The following is a 19,248-nucleotide window of genomic DNA, read 5'->3' on the forward strand; positions in this document are numbered from 1 at the left end:
AAGTGTGCAATAACTACTGAGTATTTTAAGGATCAGGAAGAATTCTGGCTAGGAAGCTGACAGACTGAATCCAAACTCCTTTTGAAAGCACTTTGAAGACAAGAGAATGGCAGTTTTCCAAGATGAATACTCAGATTTTGGGGGTTTCTCCTTGCCTGAGTTTGCTTAGCTATTAAAATAGGGGATTGGGATACATCTATTATTCCCTTTTAACTCTAAAATTATATTATTCCAATGGTTCTCTTTAAGAGGTGTTGAGTATACATAAATGTTCATTGTGCTAAAATTGGCAATAAACACTATACTTAAAGTACTCGTTTATACCAATGCTTGAAAGCATGCTACCAAGCTCATTTGACTTCTAATAATGGATGTGCAAATACATTGCTCTGTTTCTTTAAGAGACCGTGGTTGTTAGGTTAGAAGATCATTGAACCACATGAGGGTCAATAAAAGAATAAAAAGTCACTGGTTGGTGACTCGAGCAAGAGGAACTTGATCCTAGTTCATTATCTTTGTGTCCATATGTTGCTCACAATCAAAGGGGGAGCATTTTATCCTCAGCAGCTTGTACTTGCCGGGGATGGCTTCTGGAAGATTAATTAAACTTGTGGTTTTCGAGCTTCTGGAGTTTGCTGCTTTCTCCATTCCCACACTTGTGATTGTGGAGCAGTTTGCCTCTGTGTATCAAAGGACAAGGAATATAGCTGAGAAAACATATTACTGGCTTATTGTTTCCTGTTCTATTGCCTACGTGGCTTCAGTGACTCTATTGATTTGGGTTCCCATAAAAGTGCTCTTATTCAAAAAACATCATCTTCGAAAAAAAATTAAAGGATGGTAAGTAAATGAATTCTTTTGCAGGGAGTCCCTGCGATGCTGTCAAAGATAGTTTAACGTACTATGTGTAAGGATGTTAACATGGAACCAATGCACATAAGGTGAGATTAATGGGAAGTAATGATCACTGTATAAATGTATTGATATTATGGTATGCTCTACTTTCTCTTCCGTCATTTTTCCTGAGTGTTAATAAGACTCAAGTTAGCAAGAGTCTATGATACCTTGAGTGGTAAATGTTGGACCTAATTCCTCTATACACTAAGCTGCATAACGTTATCATAGTTACTTTATAAAAATCATGGTCTCAAAACTATAATATAGAATATAACTCCTGCATAAAACTGTGAAAGTAGTGTTTATTTTTTTTTATGCTTCCACTTGTATTACTTTGCAGGTCTAAAGCATAGTTTGATCACTAATTGACTGAGATATTAAGCAACTGGTTCCCTTACTTAGACAGATTTTTTAAAAATAATATTTTACTATGTTGATAAATTCTATTACCCTTGGGGGTGAGGAGTACTTCAATAATAATTCAGAAATATTTTATATAAACCAAGATTTAAACTTTATTTGTCTAACAGCTCAACCGATAACTGCATCTATGCATGTAAAGGTATTGAGAACAATCTCTGATACATTAGTACTTTCCTTTTTAGATGTTCAGATCTGATCCTAACTAATCTGGGATTAATTTAATACATTAAATTTAAAACATTAAATTTTCTTTCATGCTAAAGTGGAACAACACAGAATACATTTGAAAAACAGAGAGCTGGGAATTGTGACGTAAGCCAGGGCAGAAATATAAAAAAGCATAGATAAAACAATATATCGAGACACATCGATGGGAGAAAGCGGAAGGGGAGAGCTAAAGTGTGTCACTCATGAAGTGCTCTTTAGGTACTGATACCAGCTGTGGCCCCCGAGTCATGCCAGGGGACTTTCAGTTCCCCATGAGCAAATTTCTTGAGGGATTCGCAGAAGTAAACTGTTTTTTCTGTTGGCCCTGCTTTTATCAGCAGGGCTTAGGGTCTTTCGGAACCCTGACCTAGATAGAGCCCAGGCTACCTAAGGAGTGGGCTTGGAGCTGGGCTGAGCCCTGTGCCCCTCAGAGCCCCCAGGTGTTGCTTTGACTGTCTAAGGCTCCTGGCTGGGCAGGGAATTTTGAGGGAATGGGGAAAAGTCCAATGACACAGGATAAACCAAGGGGAAGCTGGCTCACCTCAGCCCGAGAAGGAGCTCCCTGGTCTGCTTTTACGTTGCCTCAAATCCCTAGGACCCTAGATTCTGATGTCGTTCAGACACTAAACCTTCCCATATCCCTTCTTCTTCTTCTTGAGCTATAATAGTGTCTTTACTGATCACTTATTATGTGCCAAGAACTACCTGTACCAAAATACCTCTTGGAGTAGGTATTTTCATGAGTTTATCAGTATTATTCCCAAGAGGAAACTGATGATTAGAGAGGTTAAGCAACTTTCCCAGTCAACTTGTGAGTTGAAGAGCCAGGGTTTGGACCTAGGTCTATCTGACTCCATAAATGGTACTCCTACTATCCCAAACTGCCCCTTTGAAAGAGGAAGTTCCGATCTCCTGGGGAAAATCGAGATTAAGGGAAAGAGTGGTCTTTTCTATTCCTCAGTGCCCATATTATACATCTGGTGTCCTCTCAAATCTTTTACACATCTGCTTAAGGTATTCCCTCAGTGCTGAGGTGTTTAAGCTGCCACTACAGTTGCATCTTTTTTCAGTGATTTCTTTTGGCAAGTACTCTTTAGGGTTTTAGTTTCTGTTTGTGGGTGTGGCTGACCACTTATATAGTTTTTTATAGATGACAGGCTAGCCATAATTTCAGTGAAACTGTGGCACTATTTCCTCATAACCTTGTTCATGAACTCTATTAAATTCATCTCTTAATGGCATAGAAGGGAAGAAACAGCAACTGAGCACTGTCCAAGGGATTTAGCACATTCTGAACTATTAATTTAAACTTATGACAACCCAGTGAGGAAGGTGTTAATGTTTCTCATTTATATGTAGATGAATAAACTGAAGCTCAAGGAAATAATTAACTTTGTCAAGTGACAAAGCTTGTATGTAGTGGAGCTGGGACTTGTGAACCCAAATCTGTCTGATTCAGTGAAATTCCTACTGTCTTATGTGCCTTTTCCTTTATTTCTTTTGACATTGAACTGCAAATGTATTTCAAGAAATATGCAAATATCTTTTAGATATTAAGATATTTAGAAATTAGGATTCATTTTCCCCAAAGATGTGTGTTTGGATATTTTAATAAAACCTCTGTTGAGTCGATTCCAACTCATAGCAACCCAATAGGACAGAGTAGAACTGCTCCATAGGGTTTCCAAGGAGCAGCTGGTGGATTCAAACTGCCAACCTTTGGGTTAGCAGCCTTAGCTCTTAACCACTGCACCATCAGGGCTCCATGGTAATATATACCAAAAAACCCATTGCCATTGAGTCAATTCTGACTCATAGCAACCCTATAGGACAGAGTAGAGCTGCCCCATAGGGTTTCCAAGGAGCACCTGGTGAATTTGAACTGCCAGTCTTTTGGCTAGCAGCTGTAGCACTTAACCACTATGCCACCAGGGTTTTCAAGGTAATATATAGTAGGTCAAATATCTTGGCTTTAGTTTCTCAATCTCTAAGAGAAATGACGCAAAAATAATTGTTACTGTAGGTAGTATGGATTGAAAGTATGAATTATTTTTAAAAGAATACTTAAATAGTTCATGAAATTTTGTGGATCCTTAGCAGTTACAGGTTTAATGTTGGCATACAAGCCCTATGAGGCCAATCCTCAAGACAGAGTGAGTCATCCCGCTAGTAAAGTGTGTGCCCCAGCACTGCAGCTATGAGGGAGCAGACTTGGGTTCAAATTCCAACTTTGACGTTGACTATAGAGTTGCTATGAGTCAGAATTGACTCAACGGCACTGGGTTTGGTTTGGTTTATGAGACCTAGTGACACCGGGTCGGGTTTTAGTGTGTGTTATTTAAACTCTCTGAGCTTTAGTTTTCTCATGTCCAAAACGGGGATAACATAGAGTTTCCTTAGAATGTTTTGAGAAATTGAATAAGATTAACCCATTAACCCATTGCAGTCGAGTCAATTCTGACTCATAGCGACCCTACAGGACAGAGTAAAACTGACCCACAGGGTTTTCAAGGAGTGCCTGGCAGATTTGAACTGCCAACCTTTTGGTTAGCAGCCATAGCACTTAACCACTATAACACCGGGGTTTCTGGAATAAGATTACACATATAAAATTCCTTTCTTAGTGCCTGGCATATAGTTGTTGTTAAATGCTGGTGAGTTGGCTCTGACTCATGATGACCTCATGAAACATTGCTTGGTCCTGTGCCATCTTCATGATCATTGGTATACTTAAGTCTGTTGTTGAAGCACCGTATATTTTGAGTGCCTTCCAACTTGGGGACTCATCTTCTAGCACTGTATCAGACAATACACTGTTGTGATCCATAGGATTTTCATTGGCTAATTTTAGGAAGTAGATAACCAGTCCTTTCTTCCTAGTATGTCTTAGGCTGGGTTCTCTAGAGAAACAAAACCAGTGAAGAATATATATATATACACACACATACCAAAACCAAAACCATTTCTGTCGAGTCGATTCCAACTCACAGTGACCTTGTAGGACAGAGAAGTGCCCTATAGAGTTTCCAAGGAGTACCTGGTAGATTTGAACTGCTGAAGTTTTGGTTAGCAGCCATAGCACTTAACCACTATGCCACCAGGTTTTCCATACATATATATAGATAGAGAGAGAAAGAGAGAGAGACAGAGAGAGATTTTTCTCAAGGAAATGGCTCATGTGGTAGTAGAAGCTGGCAAGTCCCAAGTCCATGGGTCAGGCATCAAGCTGGAGACTTCTCCTGATTCACATAGCTGCAAGGGCTGATTAATCCAAGGTTGGCAGATAAGATGGAAGACTGCTGGCTCGCAGGTTGTGGAGTCCAATGAATCCCAAGATCAGCAGGCTATACAACAGGCCACTGGCTCAAGTCCCAAGAGCTGAAGGTCAGATGATGATGAGCTGGATGCAGGATCAGGGATGAGCAAGAGCCAGTGAGCTTTGACAGAACACCCAGATATATTGGATGCAGGCCATACCCTGAGGAAACTCCCCTTAAAACTGATTAGATGATCACATCAAATCACATGGAGGTGATAACATTCTATCACAAAATGAGGCATAACTACATCATTATGTAACTGTCAAATTACATCATTATATAACTGCCAAACTACATCATTACATAATTGCCAAACCACATCATTACATAATTGCCAAACCTCTGAGAATCATGGTCGATCCAAGTTGACACACAGCCTTAACCATCACAGTCTACCCCTTGTCAACTTGGAATCTGTACATATCTCCTTAAACCATGCACAACTTGTAATAAAGACAATTACAAAGTCATACTTGCACCTAACATGAGACAACTAACATGGGTACAACAGAAATGCACTAGCTCCATTTACATCTTATATTTTAAAATAATTAATGAGATAAAGGAGGGAAGAAACAAAAAATATGTATATATGTATACACACATGCAAACACACACACACACCTTTAACAAAACAAGGAAGAAATACTCATAACAATTACAGTCCTCATTTCTGCAGTTGGTGACATTGTCATAACTGGTATTTAGAACTACCGTCTTCCACCACCCATTCCGCATTCTCTTTGCCCTCAGTAAGCACCTCAGCTAGTTATGGTTCTTTGCCTGATGGGGTGATCTAAGCCTTCATTCCTGAAGGGTCTGGGCTGTTAATAGTCATGTAGGAATTGAGTTGCTGTAGTTTTCCATTGACTTTAATGACAAGGCATGGCAGTAATACAAGATGCCCTAAGGGATCTCCTGCTTTCCAGACATACTTTTCTTTATCTCCATTATATAATATCAATTTGATCTTCCCTTGATAATCAGGATCAATCACACCAGCTTTCTTAGTTATCTGGAGGTGCTATAACAGAAATATCACAAGTGGATGGCTTTAACAAAGAGACATTTATTCTCCTACAGTTCAGGAAGCTAGGAGTCCAAATATAGGGTGCCAGCTCCGGGGAAGGCTTTCTCTCTCTATTGGGTCTGGGGGAAGGTCCTTGAAATCAATCTTCCCTTGGGTCTAGGAGTTTCTCAGTGCAGGGACCCCTGAGTTCAAAGGATGGGCTCCACTCCTGGCTCGTTTTTCTTTGGGGTATGATGTCTCTGTTCTCTATGCTCAATTCTCTCTCTCTTTTTTTTTATATCTCAAAAGAGATTGACTCAAGATACAGCCTAATCCTGTAGACTAAGTCTTGCCTCATTTAACATAAATGCTTCTAACCTTGCCTCATTAACAACATAGAGATTAGAACTCACAACTTATAGGATAATCACATCAGATCACAAAACGGAAGACAACCACACCGTACTGGGAGTCATGGTCCAGCCAAGTGGACAGATATCTTTTGGGACACAGTTCAATCCATAACACCAGCCAACACAGTAACTGCCTTCTTTGCCTGTTGATTCAGAGGTATGAACTGTCCGAAGTGGCCAGGTGGCATTCTTAACTTCCAGTTCAATGGAATCATTGTTGTGTTTCCTGGTAGGAGCATTCCTTCCTTTGGAGCTAAGACTTCTAGACCCTCAGAGCATAGGGCCATGGGGACAGGAAGCAAAAATTTTGTGAGTGGGTCACTAGGGTAATAATGAGTGGTGCCAGTCCCATTTCCACATGTTGATTCCTAGACCCACGAATCCCATCTATGGGAGAAGCAGAGCCATGCACTGGATGCTGGGTTAGAGCATATGCAGCCTCTTGGAGAACATTGCCCAAACCCTGCAAGGCATGTAGAAAGCTACTGCATCATTCAATCTGCTTCAGAATGATGGTGAACATGGTAACCAGTGAATTCATTTGCTGTGAAGTGAGTCCCTTGATCTGAGGTGATACTGTGTGGGATAGCATGATGTTGGATAAAGTATTCTGTAAGTTCATGGATGATAGTTTTGGCAGAAGTATTGCATGCAGGAAAGGCAAATTTGTATCCTCTGTAAGTGTCTATTCAGTACGAACAAAATGTTGCCTTTTCCATGATGGAAGTGGTCCAGTGTAATCAACCTTCCACCAGGTTGCTGGCTGATGACCTCAAGGAATTGTGTTATATACAGGACACAGTGTTGGTCTCTGCTGCTGGCAGATTGAGCCTTGGTGAGTGGAAGTCTGTGTTGCTGAGCCCGTGCATAACCTCCATCCTTGTTACCATGGCCCTTTTGTTCATGAGCCCATTGGGTAATGATAGGCTGGGGAAAGAGGATGACTGGTTTCCCAGAATACGTCATCCTATCCACTTGATTGTTAAAATCCTCTTCTGCCAAGACCACCTTTTTGTGACCACTCGCATGAGACACAAATATCTTCACTTCTCTAACCCATTCAGAGAGCTCTATCCACCTATCTCTTCCCCTTATCTCCTTGTCACCAATTTTACAATCATGTTCCTTGCAAGTCCCTGAACATCCAGCCAAACCACTGACCACAGCCCATGAATCAGTATGTTTCGCACATCTGGCCATTTCTTCTCCAAGCAAAGTGGACAACCAGGCGCACTGTTTGATGTTCTGTCCATTGGGAGGACTTCCCTTCACCACTGTCCTTCATGGAGGTCCTACATATTGTGCAGAATCATCTGTAAACCAGGCAGGAGTTTTTTCTTTCTCAGCCAACTGACCATAAGGGACTCCAAATGAGGCCATAGATAGAGACTAGGAGAGGGCAGATAAAATGACAGGAGCGGAAAGCATGGGCACTTTGGCCACTTCCTTATGCTACTTGCTTGTGCTTTCAGGTCCTGCTTGAGCCCCATCTCATTTGTATCACTTCCATTTAATGATGGATTGCTACTGTGCATGTCTGACTTTATGGCTCTGTGGGTCAGAAAACACCCAGTTAATGATGGGCAGCTCAGGTCACATGGTGATTTGGTGGCCCATGGTTAAGTGTTCAGTCTCTACTAAGGCCCAGTTACAAACCAAAAACTTTCTCATAAGGGGAATATTTACCTGTAGAGGATAATCCTAAGGGTCTGCACTGTGATTCACAAATAAGAGCCTGCCAAAAACTCCATATAGTATCACTATCTGTCATTGACACTTCAAGCACCATTGAATCAGCCAGATCATATGGCTCAAGTGGCAGGGTGGCTTGCACTGCAGCCTGAACCTGTTGCAGAGCCTCCTCTTGTTCTGGGACCTACTCAAAACTAGCAGTTTTTCAAGTCGCTCGATAAATGAGGGAGACGTTGATTTAAAACCCAAAGAGGCCCACCAGGCATTGTGCCTCTTTTTTAGTTGGGGGAGGGGCCAGATGTAACAACTTATCCTTCACTTTAGAAGGAATACCTCGACATGTCCCACACCACTGGATCCTTAGAAATTTCACTGAGGCAGAAGGCGTCTGAAGTTTCGTCAGATTAATTTCTTACCCTTTAGCCCACAGATGTTTTACCAATAAGTCCAGAGCTATTGTCACTCCCTTCTTACTAGGTCCAATCAGCATAATGTCAACAATGTAATGGGCCAGTGACATGGATTGAATTTGTCCCCCAAAAATATGTGTGTCAAATTTGACTAGGCTATGATTCCCAGTTGGAAACCTGGTGGCGCAGCGGTTAAGTGCTACAGCTGCTAACCAAAGGGTCATCAGTTCAAATCCACCAGGTGCTCCTTGGAAACTCTATGGGGCAGTTTTACTCTGTCCTATAGGTTAGCTATGAGTCGGAATCCACTCGACGGCACTGGGTTTTTTTTTTTTTTTATGATTCCCAGTTTTGTGTGATTATCCACCATTTTGTCATCTGATATGATTTTCCTATGTTTAGAAATCCTGTCTCTATGATGTTGATAAGAAGGGATTAGTGCCAGCTACGTTAATGAAGCAGGGCTCAGTCTACAAGATTGGATTGTGTCTCTAGCCAATCTCTTTTGAGATATAAAAGAGAAGCAAGCAAAGAGACATGGGGACCTCATACCACCAAGAAACAAGAGCCAGGAGAATAGTGCATCCTTTGGGCCCGGGATCCCTGTGCTGAGAAGATCTTCAACCAGGAAAGGACATTTCACCAGAGCTGATAGAGAGAGAAAGCCTTTCCCTGGAGCAGGCACCCTGAATTCAGACTTCTAGCCTCCTAGACTGTGAGAAAATAAATTACTCTTTGTTAATCTGCTTGTGGTATTTCTGTTATAGCAGCACTAGATGACTAACACAACCAGTCTGATGTCTTCTTGGAGGAAAACGCAATCAAGGTCCCTGTGGACTAAATTATGACATAAGGCTGGAGGGTTGATATATTCCTGAGGTAGGAGTATTGCGAAGTGAAGGAGTATTTCTGGCGTTGACAGCTGAAGGCAAACTGCTTCTGGTGGTCCTTCAGAACCAGAACTGAGAAAAAAACATTGTCTAGATGAACAGCTACATATTAGGTAGCAGAAGATGTATTAATTTGCTTAAGCAATGAAACCACATCTGGAACAGCAGCTGCAATTGGAGTCACCATGTGGTTAAGTTTATGATAATCCACTGTCACTCTTCACAATCCATCTGTTTCAATCGGCGATTTGAATTGGGATGTGGTGAGGATTACCATCCCTGCATCCTTCAAGTCCTTGATTGTGGTACTAATCTCTGATATCCCTCCTGGAATACGGTTTTGCTTCTGATTTACTATTTTCCTACTTTGGGGCAGTTTTAATAGCTTCTACTTGGTTTTTCCTATCATAATAGCCCTTACTCCACTTGTTGGGGGTCCAGTGTGGGAGTTCTGCCAGTTGCTGAGTGTTTCTATTTCAATTATGTATTCTGGATCTGGGGAAATCACTACAGTGTGGGTTTAGGGGCCCACTGGACCCAGTGTGAGATGACACTGAGGCAAGACACCATTAATAACCTGAACTCCATATGCCCCCAGTCTCAATGGTGGGCCACAGTAACAGTTTTGGTCTTCTGGAATTAGTGTTCAAAGCCAGTATCCAGTTGTCATGGATTAAATAGCATCCCTGAAAATATGTGTCAGCTTGGCTAGGCCATGATTCCCAGTATTGTGTGGTTGTGCTCCATTTTGTGATCTAATGAAATTTTCTTATGTGTTGTAATTCCTAATCTCTGCCTATGGTTAATGAGGCAAGATCAGGTTATGTTAAAGAGGATTAGGATGGGATGCAACACTCTTACTCAGGTCACAGACCTGATTTGATATAAGGGAGTTTCTCTGGGGTGTGGCCTGCATCACCTTTTATCTTATAAGAGATAAATGGAGGGAGAACAAGCAGAGATATAGGGACCTCATTACCACCAAGCAACAAGAGCCACGAGTGGAGCATGCCCTTTTTGTCCTGAGTCCCTGAACTGAGAAGCTCCTGGACCAGGGCAAGATTGATGACAAGGACTTTCCCCTAGAGCCAGCAGAGAAAGCCCCTCCCTAGAGATAGTGCCCTGAATTTGGACGTCTAACCTCCTAAATTGTGAGAGAATACATTTGTTCGTTAAAGCCATCCACTTGTAGTGTTATTGTTATTGCAGCAGTAGATGACTAAGACACCAGTGTTCCCTCAAAAGGCTGTTTCCTTTTCCCCACTGTACAATCACTCTCATGAAGAGAAGCAGATCCCTTCTGGGAAGGCTGGGAGAAAGATGAACAATACCAATTTGTGGCAGTGCTGTGGGGCCTTTTCCAAGGGACCCGGCCTTCTCTCCATGCAAGGCGTTGGTGGTCTGTAAACTGGCTCAGGCCTGGGAATTGACTGAGGCACTGGGACCTTCCATTCTGGTGATTCCAGTTAGACTGCCAGTCACTTGACCCAGAATTCTTCTGCTTGTACAGATCAAGTAAATGTTTAGTAGATTTTTCATCTATTTCATTCCTAAGGGCACCATGACTAATTTCTAATGTCCGTACGAGTCAGATTATTCTGATTATTTCTTTGGTTCCACTGTCCATTAGGTAACAATGTCCACTTTGTCTGTTGAGAACCGCCATTTGGCCCCTAGCACCAAAGAGTCCGGTCAGCCCCATTGTAGTTAGATGTCTTCATTCAGTTAGGGCAGTTCCCCCTGTCAAATGTGACTTATATAAAATAGCAATCACAGAATTCTTCAAAGATGCTAGGCCTCCCTTCACAAATTTATTCCTCACTGTTGTGGTGAAAGGTGTGTCCTCCGGGCACTCTGTGGGTGGGTCTGTGGGTCTAACCTGATAAATCTACTCCAACACGTCAATTTCCCTAAGCTTTGGATACCTTCTTCTGTAGTATACCAAGGCAGGTCTGGAACTTCAACTTGATTTGGTAGTAGTCCACTGCATAATCCACACTTCAGGAAACCAATTAAATAAATGATTAGATCCTTTCCTACCTCTCGAGCTGAAACATTGAATGAAGGGTCTGTGCTTATTGGGCCCATATGAATACACTCAAACCGATGTAACATCAGGTTCCTTGCACCATTATCGCACCCCTTCATAGCATTGCCGCACATATTTCCCAGGCTTCTGTTTGTACATATTAGAAAACTCAAGCATTTCCTTTGGAGTGTAGCATACCTCCTCTTGCATCACACTTTGTACTTTACCTTTTTGGCTCACTGGGACTTAAGGCTAGTTATAGGTCTAGAAGCCAAAATGGGTCATGGGGATACGTTCTGGAAACATTCAGCAATGTCTCATAAGGCATCTGCCTCAGGTGATACCCCAGGCAATGACCCAGACAAAGGCTCTTCAGACACAGATGGGTTAATTTCATCAGATGGGGGTGGAAGGGCTAATGGTTTTACTGCATAGGGTAGATTAGCAAAGATGGAGTAATCTCTTCAGATGGGGGTGAGAGGGCTGTTTCTGTTGGCAGGAGTGATTCAACAGAATTCAGGGGCTCACTGTCCCCAGCTTCCTGATTATCTGCACATACGTCCCCATCCCAAGTTTCAGAACCCCATTCCTTCCCAATCAATGTCCTCACTTTAACTTCAGGCACCATTCAAGGTTGAGAATTCAATTGGTGTTGTAATTTATCCACTCTTATGATAAGGTTCTGGGTTTGGTTTTCAGCAATATCAGCTGTTACTGCAAAAAATAAGGCTTGCTCTCAGGGCACAAGTGGCAGCTTTGAGGTCTTTTTTGTGGCACTTGAGCTATGACTCTGAAGCCCTGAGCTCTTCTCTTTCTTTCACCACCTTGTCTAGCAAAAGTAGGACCAACCAGCTTTCTTATACTTCTCATTCTGAGAAAACTGTAGAAAAGTATCAAACACATGATCACTCAGAGCCTTGCCTCTCACTAGTACTTGATCCAAAGTTGGTGATACTTTGCGTATTTTTATTGCCACCTCACAACATGGATTAGCAGTTGCCTCTTTACTACTGAAAGCAGTTATCAACATATTTAAGACTAACCAGACTTGAGAATGAATTTAGAAAACTCATCCTCACAATTTTCTTTCTCTAGAACCACTCTCAGTACCAAATATCTTAGGCTGGGTTCCCTAGAGAAGCAAAAACCAGTGACATGTATATATAGATATAGGTGACATAGATATAGAGATTTATCTCAAGGAAATGGATCACGTGGTTGTAGAAACTGGCACGTCCCAAGTCTGTGGATCACGTGGTTGTAGAAACTGACATGTCCCAAGCTTGAGGCTTCTCCTGACTCACGTAGCTGCAGGGGCTTACAAATCCAAGGTCTGCAGATAAGACAGAAAGCCGCTGGGCTGTAGATGCCTTCAAATCCCAAGATTGGCAGGCACTATGACAGGCAGCAGGTTGAAGTTCCAAGATCTGAAGGTCAGATTATGATGAGCCAGAAACAGGATCGAAAGTGAGCAAAAGCCAGAGCTTTGCCAGAGCGTCCATATATATCGGATATTGCTCACCCCTGAGGGAACTCCCCTTACAACTGACTGGCTGATCACATCATGGAAATGATTACTTTATATCACAAAATGGAGGAAAAATACATCATTACCTAACTGCCAAACTACATCATTATATAACTACCAATCTACAACATCACATAACTGCCAAACTGTTGAAGATCATGGCCCAACTAAGTTAACGCATGATTTAACCATCACAGTCTGGAAGCTCCTCTGTACCTCTCTGCCATGGCTGACCCTGCTAGTATTTGAAATACTGTTGGCCTAGCTTCCAGCAACACAGCAACACACATGCCATCACAGTATGACCAACTGACAGTCAGGTGGTGGTGACATACAGTAAACAATAAACATTTGTGTTATTCTCTTAAGCTGAATTTACTATTTCTATTTAAAATATGACTATGTTTAATCCTCAGAGTCATTCTGAGAAGTGATAGAAACAGATAGTAAAACTGAAGAAATTATATGCTTTAAGGGATATTCCTGGAATCTAGAGATTTTTTTTCAAATAATTTTTATTGTGCTTTAAGTGGAAGTTTACAAATCAAGTCAGTCTGTCACATATAAGCTTATATACACTTTACTCCATACTCCCACTTACTCTCCCGCTAATGAGTCAGCCCGCTCCCTCCTTCCAGTCTCTCCTTTCGTGACGATTTTGCCAGTTTCTAACCCTCTTTACCATCCTATCTCCCCTCCAGACAGGAGATGCCAACACAGTCTCAAGTGTCCACCTGATACAAGTAGCTCACTCTTTGTCAGCATCTCTCTCCAACCCATTGTCCAGTCCCTTCCATGTCTGATGAGTTGTCTTTGGGAATGGTTCCTGTCCTGGGCCAACAGAAGGTTTGGGGACCATGACCACGGGGATTCCTCTAGTCTCAGCCAGACCATTAAGTCTGGTCTTTTTATGAGAATTTGGGGTCTGCATCCCACTGTTCTCCTGCTCCCTCAGGGGTTCTGTGTTGTGCTCCCTGTCAGGGCAGTCATTGGTTGTGGCCGGGCACCATCTAGTTCTTCTGCCCTCAGGATGATGTAAGTCTCTGGTTCATGTGGCCCTTTCTGTCTCTTGGGCTCATAGTTATCGTGTGACCTTGGTGTTCTTCATTCTCCTTTGATCCAGGTGGGCTGAGACCAATTGATGCATCTTAGATGGCTGCTTGTTAGCATTTAAGACCCCAGACGCCACATTTCAAAGTGGGATGCAGAATGTTTTCATAATAGAATTATTTTGCCAATTGACTTAGAAGTCCCCTTAAGCCACAGTCCCCAAACCCCTGCCCTTGCTCCGCTGACCTTTGAAGCATTCAGTTTATCCTGGAAACTTCTTTGCTTTTGGTCCAGTCCAGTTGAGCTGACCTTCTGTGTACTGAGTATTGTCCTTCCCTTCACCTAAAGTAGTTCTTATCTACTAACTAATCAGTAAATAACCCTCTCCCACCCTCCCTCCCTCCCCCCCCCGTAACCACAAAACTGTGTGTTCTTCTCAGTTTATACTATTTCTCAAGATCTTATAATAGAGGTCTTATACAATATTCGTCCTTTTGCCTCTGACTAATTTCACTCAGCATAATGCCTTCCAGGTTCCTCCATGTTATGAAATGTTTCACAGATTAGTCACTGTTCTTTATCTATGCGTAGTATTTCATTGTGTGAATATACTATAATTTATTTGCCCATTCATCCGTTGATGGACACCTTGATTGCTTCCAGGTTTTTGCTATTGTAAACAGTGCTACAATAAACATGGGTGTGCATACATCTGTTCGTGTAAAGGCTCTTATTTCTCCAGGGTGTATTCCAAGGAGTGGGATTTCTGAGTTGTATGGTAGTTCTAACTTTTTAAGAAAACGCCAGATAGATTTCCAAAGTGGTTGTACCATTTTACACTCCCACCAGCAGTGTATAAGAGTTCCAATCTCTCCGCAGCCTCTCCAACATTTATTATTTTGTGTTTTTTGGATTAATGCCAGCCTTGTTGGAGTGAGATGGAATTTCATCATAGTTTTAATTTGCATTTCTCTAATGGCTAATGATCGAGAGCATTTTCTCATATATCTGTTAGCTGCCTGGATATCTTCTTTAGTGAAGTGCGTGTTCATATCCTTTGCCCACTTTTTGATTGGGTTGTTTGTCTTTTTATGGTTGAGTTTTAACAGAATCATATAGATTTTAGAGATCAGGTGCTGGTCGGAGATGTCATAGCTGAAAATTTTTTCCCAATCTGTAGGTGGTCTTTTTACTCTTTTGGTGAAGTCTTTAGATGAGCATAGGTGTTTGATTTTTAGGAGCTCCCAATTATTTGTATTCTTTTTGTCATTTTTGGTAATGTTTTGTATTCTGTTTTTGCCTTCTATTAGGGCTCCTAACGTTGTCCCTATTTTTTTCTTCCATGATCTTTATCGTTTTAGTCTTTATGTTTAGGTCTTTGATCCACTTGGAGTTAGTTTTTGTGCATGGTGTGAGGTATGGGTCCTGTTTCATTTTTTTGCAAATGGATATCCAGTTATGCCAGCACCATTTGTTAAAAAGGCTATCTTTTCCCCAATTAACTGACACTGGGCCTTTGTCAAATATCAGCTGCTCATATGTGGATGGATTTATATCTGGGTTCTCAATTCTGTTCCATTGGTCTATGTGCCTGTTGTTGTACCAGTACCAGGCTGTTTTGACTACTGTGGCTGTATTATATGTTCTAAAATCAGGTAGAGTGAGGCCTCCCACTTTCTTCTTCTTTTTCAGTAATGCTTTACTTATCTGGGGCTTCTTTCCCTTCCATATGAAGTTGGTGATTTGTTTCTCTATCACCTTAAAAAATGACATTGGAATTTGGATCGGAAGTGCATTGTATGTGTAGATGGCTTTTGGTAGAATAGACATTTTTACTATGTTAAGTCTTCCTATCCATGAGCAAGGTATGTTTTTCCACTTATGTAGGTCCTTTTTAGTTTCTTGCACTAGTACTTTGTAGTTTTCTTTGTGTAGTTCTTTTACATCTTTGGTAAGGTTTATTCCTAAGTATTTTATCTTCTTGGGGGCTACTGTGAATGGTATTGATTTGGTGATTTCCTCTTCGATGTTCTTTTTGTTGATGTAGAGGAATCCAAGTGATTTTTGTATGTTTATCTTATAACCTGAGACTCTGCCAAACTCTTCTATTAGTTTCAGGAGTTTTCTGGAGGATTCCTTAATGTTTTCTGTGCATACGATCATGTCATCTGCAAATAGAGATAATTTTACTCCTTCCTTGCCAATCCGGATGCCCTTTATTTCTTTGTCTAGCCTAATTGCTCTGGCTAGGACCTCTAGCACAGTGTTGAATAAGAGCAGTGATAAAGGGCATCCTTGTCTGGTTCCCGTTCTCAAGGGAAATGCTTTCAGGCTCTCTCCATTTAGAGTGATGTTGGCTGTTGGCTTTGTATAGATGCCCTTTATTATGTTGAGGAATTTTCCTTCAATTCCTATTTTGGTAAGAGTTTTTATCATAAATAGGTGTTGGACTTTGTCAAATGCCTTTTCTGCATCAATTGATAAGATCATGTGGTTTTTGTCTTTTGTTTTATTTATGTGGTGGATTGCATTAATGGTTTTTCTAATATTAAACCAGCCTTGCATACTTGGTATAAATCCCACTTGGTTGTGGTGGATTATTTTTTTGCTATGTCGTTGAATTCTATTGGCTAGAATTTTGTTGAGGATTTTTGCATCTATGTTCATGAGGGATATAGGTCTAAAATTTTCTTTTTTGTCGTATCTTTACCTGGTTTTGGTATCAGGGATATGGTGGCTTCATAGAATGAGTTAGGTTGTATTCTGTCATTTCCTATGCTTTGAAATACCTTTAGTAGTAGTGGTGTTAACTCTTCTCTGAAAGTTTGGTAGAACTCTGCAGTAAAGCCGTCCAGGCCAGGGCTTTTTTTTTGTTGGGAGTTTTTTGATTACCTTTTCAATCTCTTTTTTCGTTATGGGTCTATTAATTGTTCTACTTCTGATTGTGTTAGCTTAGGTAGGTAGTGTTTTTCTAGGAATTCATCTATTTCTTCTAGGTTTGCAAATTTGTTAGAGTACAGTTTTTCGTAATAATCTGATATGATTCTTTTAATTTCAGCTGGGTCTGTTGTGATGTGGTCCTTCTCGTTTCTTATTCGGGTTATTTGTTTCCTTTCCTGTATTTCTTTAGTCAGTCTAGCCAGTGGTTTATCTATTTTGTTAATTTTTTCAAAGAACCAGCTTTTGGCTTTGTTAATTCTTTCAATTGTTTTTCTGTTCTCTAATTCATTTAGTTCAGCTCTAATTTTTATTATTTGTTTTCTTCTGGTGCCTGATGGATTCTTTTGTTGCTCACTTTCTATTTGTTCAAGTTGTAGGGACAGATCTCTGATTTTGGCTCTTTCTTCTTTATGTATGTGTGCATTTATCAATATAAATTGGCCTCTGAGCACTGCTTTTGCTGTGTCCCAGAGGTTTTGATAGGAAGTGTTTTCATTCTCGTTACATTCTATGAATTTCTTTATTACCTCTTTAATGTCTTCTATAACCCAGTCTTTTTTGAGCAGGGTATTGTTCATTTTCCAAGTATTTGATTTATTTTCCTTAATTTTTCTGTTATTGATTTCCACTTTTATGGCCTTTTGGTCTGAGAAGATGTTTTGTAATATTTCGATGTTTTGGATTCTACAAAGATTTGTTTTATGACCTAATATGTGGTCTATTCTAGAGAATGTTCCACTTGCGCTAGAAAAAAAAGTATATTTTGCAGCTGTTGAGTGGAGTGTTCTGTATAAGTCTATGAGGTCTTGTGGTTGATGTAGCAATTAGGTCTTCCGTGTCTCTATTGAGCTTCTTACTGGAAGTCCTGTCCTTCTCCGAAAGTGGGGTGTTGAAGTTTCCTACTATAATTGTGGAGGTGTCTATCTCACTTTTCAGTTCTGTTAAAGTTTGTTTTATGTATCTTGCAGCCCTGTCACTGGGTGCATAAATATTTAATATGGTTATATCTTCCTGGTCTATTATCCCTTTAATCATTATGTAGTGTCCTTCTTTATCCTTTGTGGTGGATTTAACTTTAAAGTGTACTTTGTCAGAAATTAATATTGCTACTCCTGCCCTTTTTTTGCTTGTTGTTTGCTTGATATATTTTTTTCCATCCTTTGAGTTTTAGTTTGTTTGTGTCTCTAAGTCTAAGGTGTGTCTCTTGTAGGCAGCATATACATGGGTCGTGTTTCTTTCTCCAGTCTGAGACTCTCTGTCTTTTTATTGGTGCATTTAGTCCATTTACATTTAGCGTAATTATAGATAAGTATATATGTATTTTTTATGTGTTTAGTGCTGTCATTTTGATGCCTTTTTGTGTGTGTTGTTGACAATTTCATTTTTCCACTTTTTTGTTGCTGAGACGTTTTTCTTTGTAAATTGTGTGTTCCTCATTTTCATAGTATTTGACTTTATATTTGCTGAGTCATTATGTTTTTCTTGGTTTTTATTTTCAGTTATGGAGTTGTTATACCTCTTTGTGGTTACCTTAATATTTACCCCTATTTTTCTAAGTAAAAACCTAACTTGTATTGTCCTATATCGCCTTGTTTCCCTCTCCATATGGCAGTTCTATGCCTCCTGTATTTAGTCCCTCTTTTTGATTATTGTGATCTTTTACATATTGACTTCAATGATTCCCTGTTTTGAGCATTTTTTTCTTTTTAAAATTAACCTTAATTTGTTTTTGTGATTTCCGTATTTGAGTTGATATCAGGATGTTCTGTTCTGTGACCTTGTGTTGTGCTGGTATCTGATATTATTGGTTTTCTGACCAGACAATTTCCTTTAGTGTTTCTTGTAGCTTTGGTTTGGTTTTTGCAAATTCTCCAAGCTTATGTTTATCTGTAAATGTTTTAATTTCGCCTTCATATTTGAGAGAGAGTTTTGCTGGATATATGATCCTCGGCTGACAGTTTTTCTCCTTCAGTGCCCTATGTATGTCATCCCATTGCCTTCTTGACTGCATGGTTTCTGCTGAGTAGTCTGAACTTATTCTTATTGATTCTCCTTTGTAGGAGACCTTTCTTTTATCCCTGGCTGCTTTTAAAATTTTCTCTTTATCTTTGGTTTTGGCAAGTTTGATGATAATATGTCTTGGTGATTTTCTTTTTGGATCAATCTTATATGGGGTTTGATGAGCATCTTGGATAGATACCCTTTTGTCTTTCATGATATCAGGGAAGTTTTCTGCCAAAAGATCTTCAACTATTCTCTCTGTGTTTTCTGTTATCCCTCCCTGTTCTGGGACTCCAATCACACACAAGTTATTCTTCTTGATAGAGTCCCACATGATTCTTAGGGTTTCTTCATTTTTTTAAAATTCTTTTATCTGATTTTTTTTGAGCTATATAAAAAAAAATTTAAGGGAATTAATATCAATATAAAAAATTTTTTT

General features: G+C 40.3%; 1 protein-coding gene across 1 annotated transcript in view; it reads left to right on the forward strand.

Annotated features, from left to right (window-relative positions):
- Positions 1-269: 269 nt before the first annotated feature.
- Positions 270-19,248, forward strand: part of TMEM236 (transmembrane protein 236) — a 58,482-nt gene continuing 39,503 nt past the window's right edge. Inside the window, exon 1 of the mRNA XM_003410720.3 lies at positions 270-840. Within this exon, the coding sequence (XP_003410768.1) occupies positions 584-840 (257 nt within the window). The 5' untranslated portion in view covers positions 270-583. The remainder of the gene's footprint in view (positions 841-19,248) is intronic.

Source organism: Loxodonta africana, chromosome 4 (assembly GCF_030014295.1).
Source record: "Loxodonta africana isolate mLoxAfr1 chromosome 4, mLoxAfr1.hap2, whole genome shotgun sequence".
NCBI classification, from domain to species: domain Eukaryota; kingdom Metazoa; phylum Chordata; class Mammalia; order Proboscidea; family Elephantidae; genus Loxodonta; species Loxodonta africana.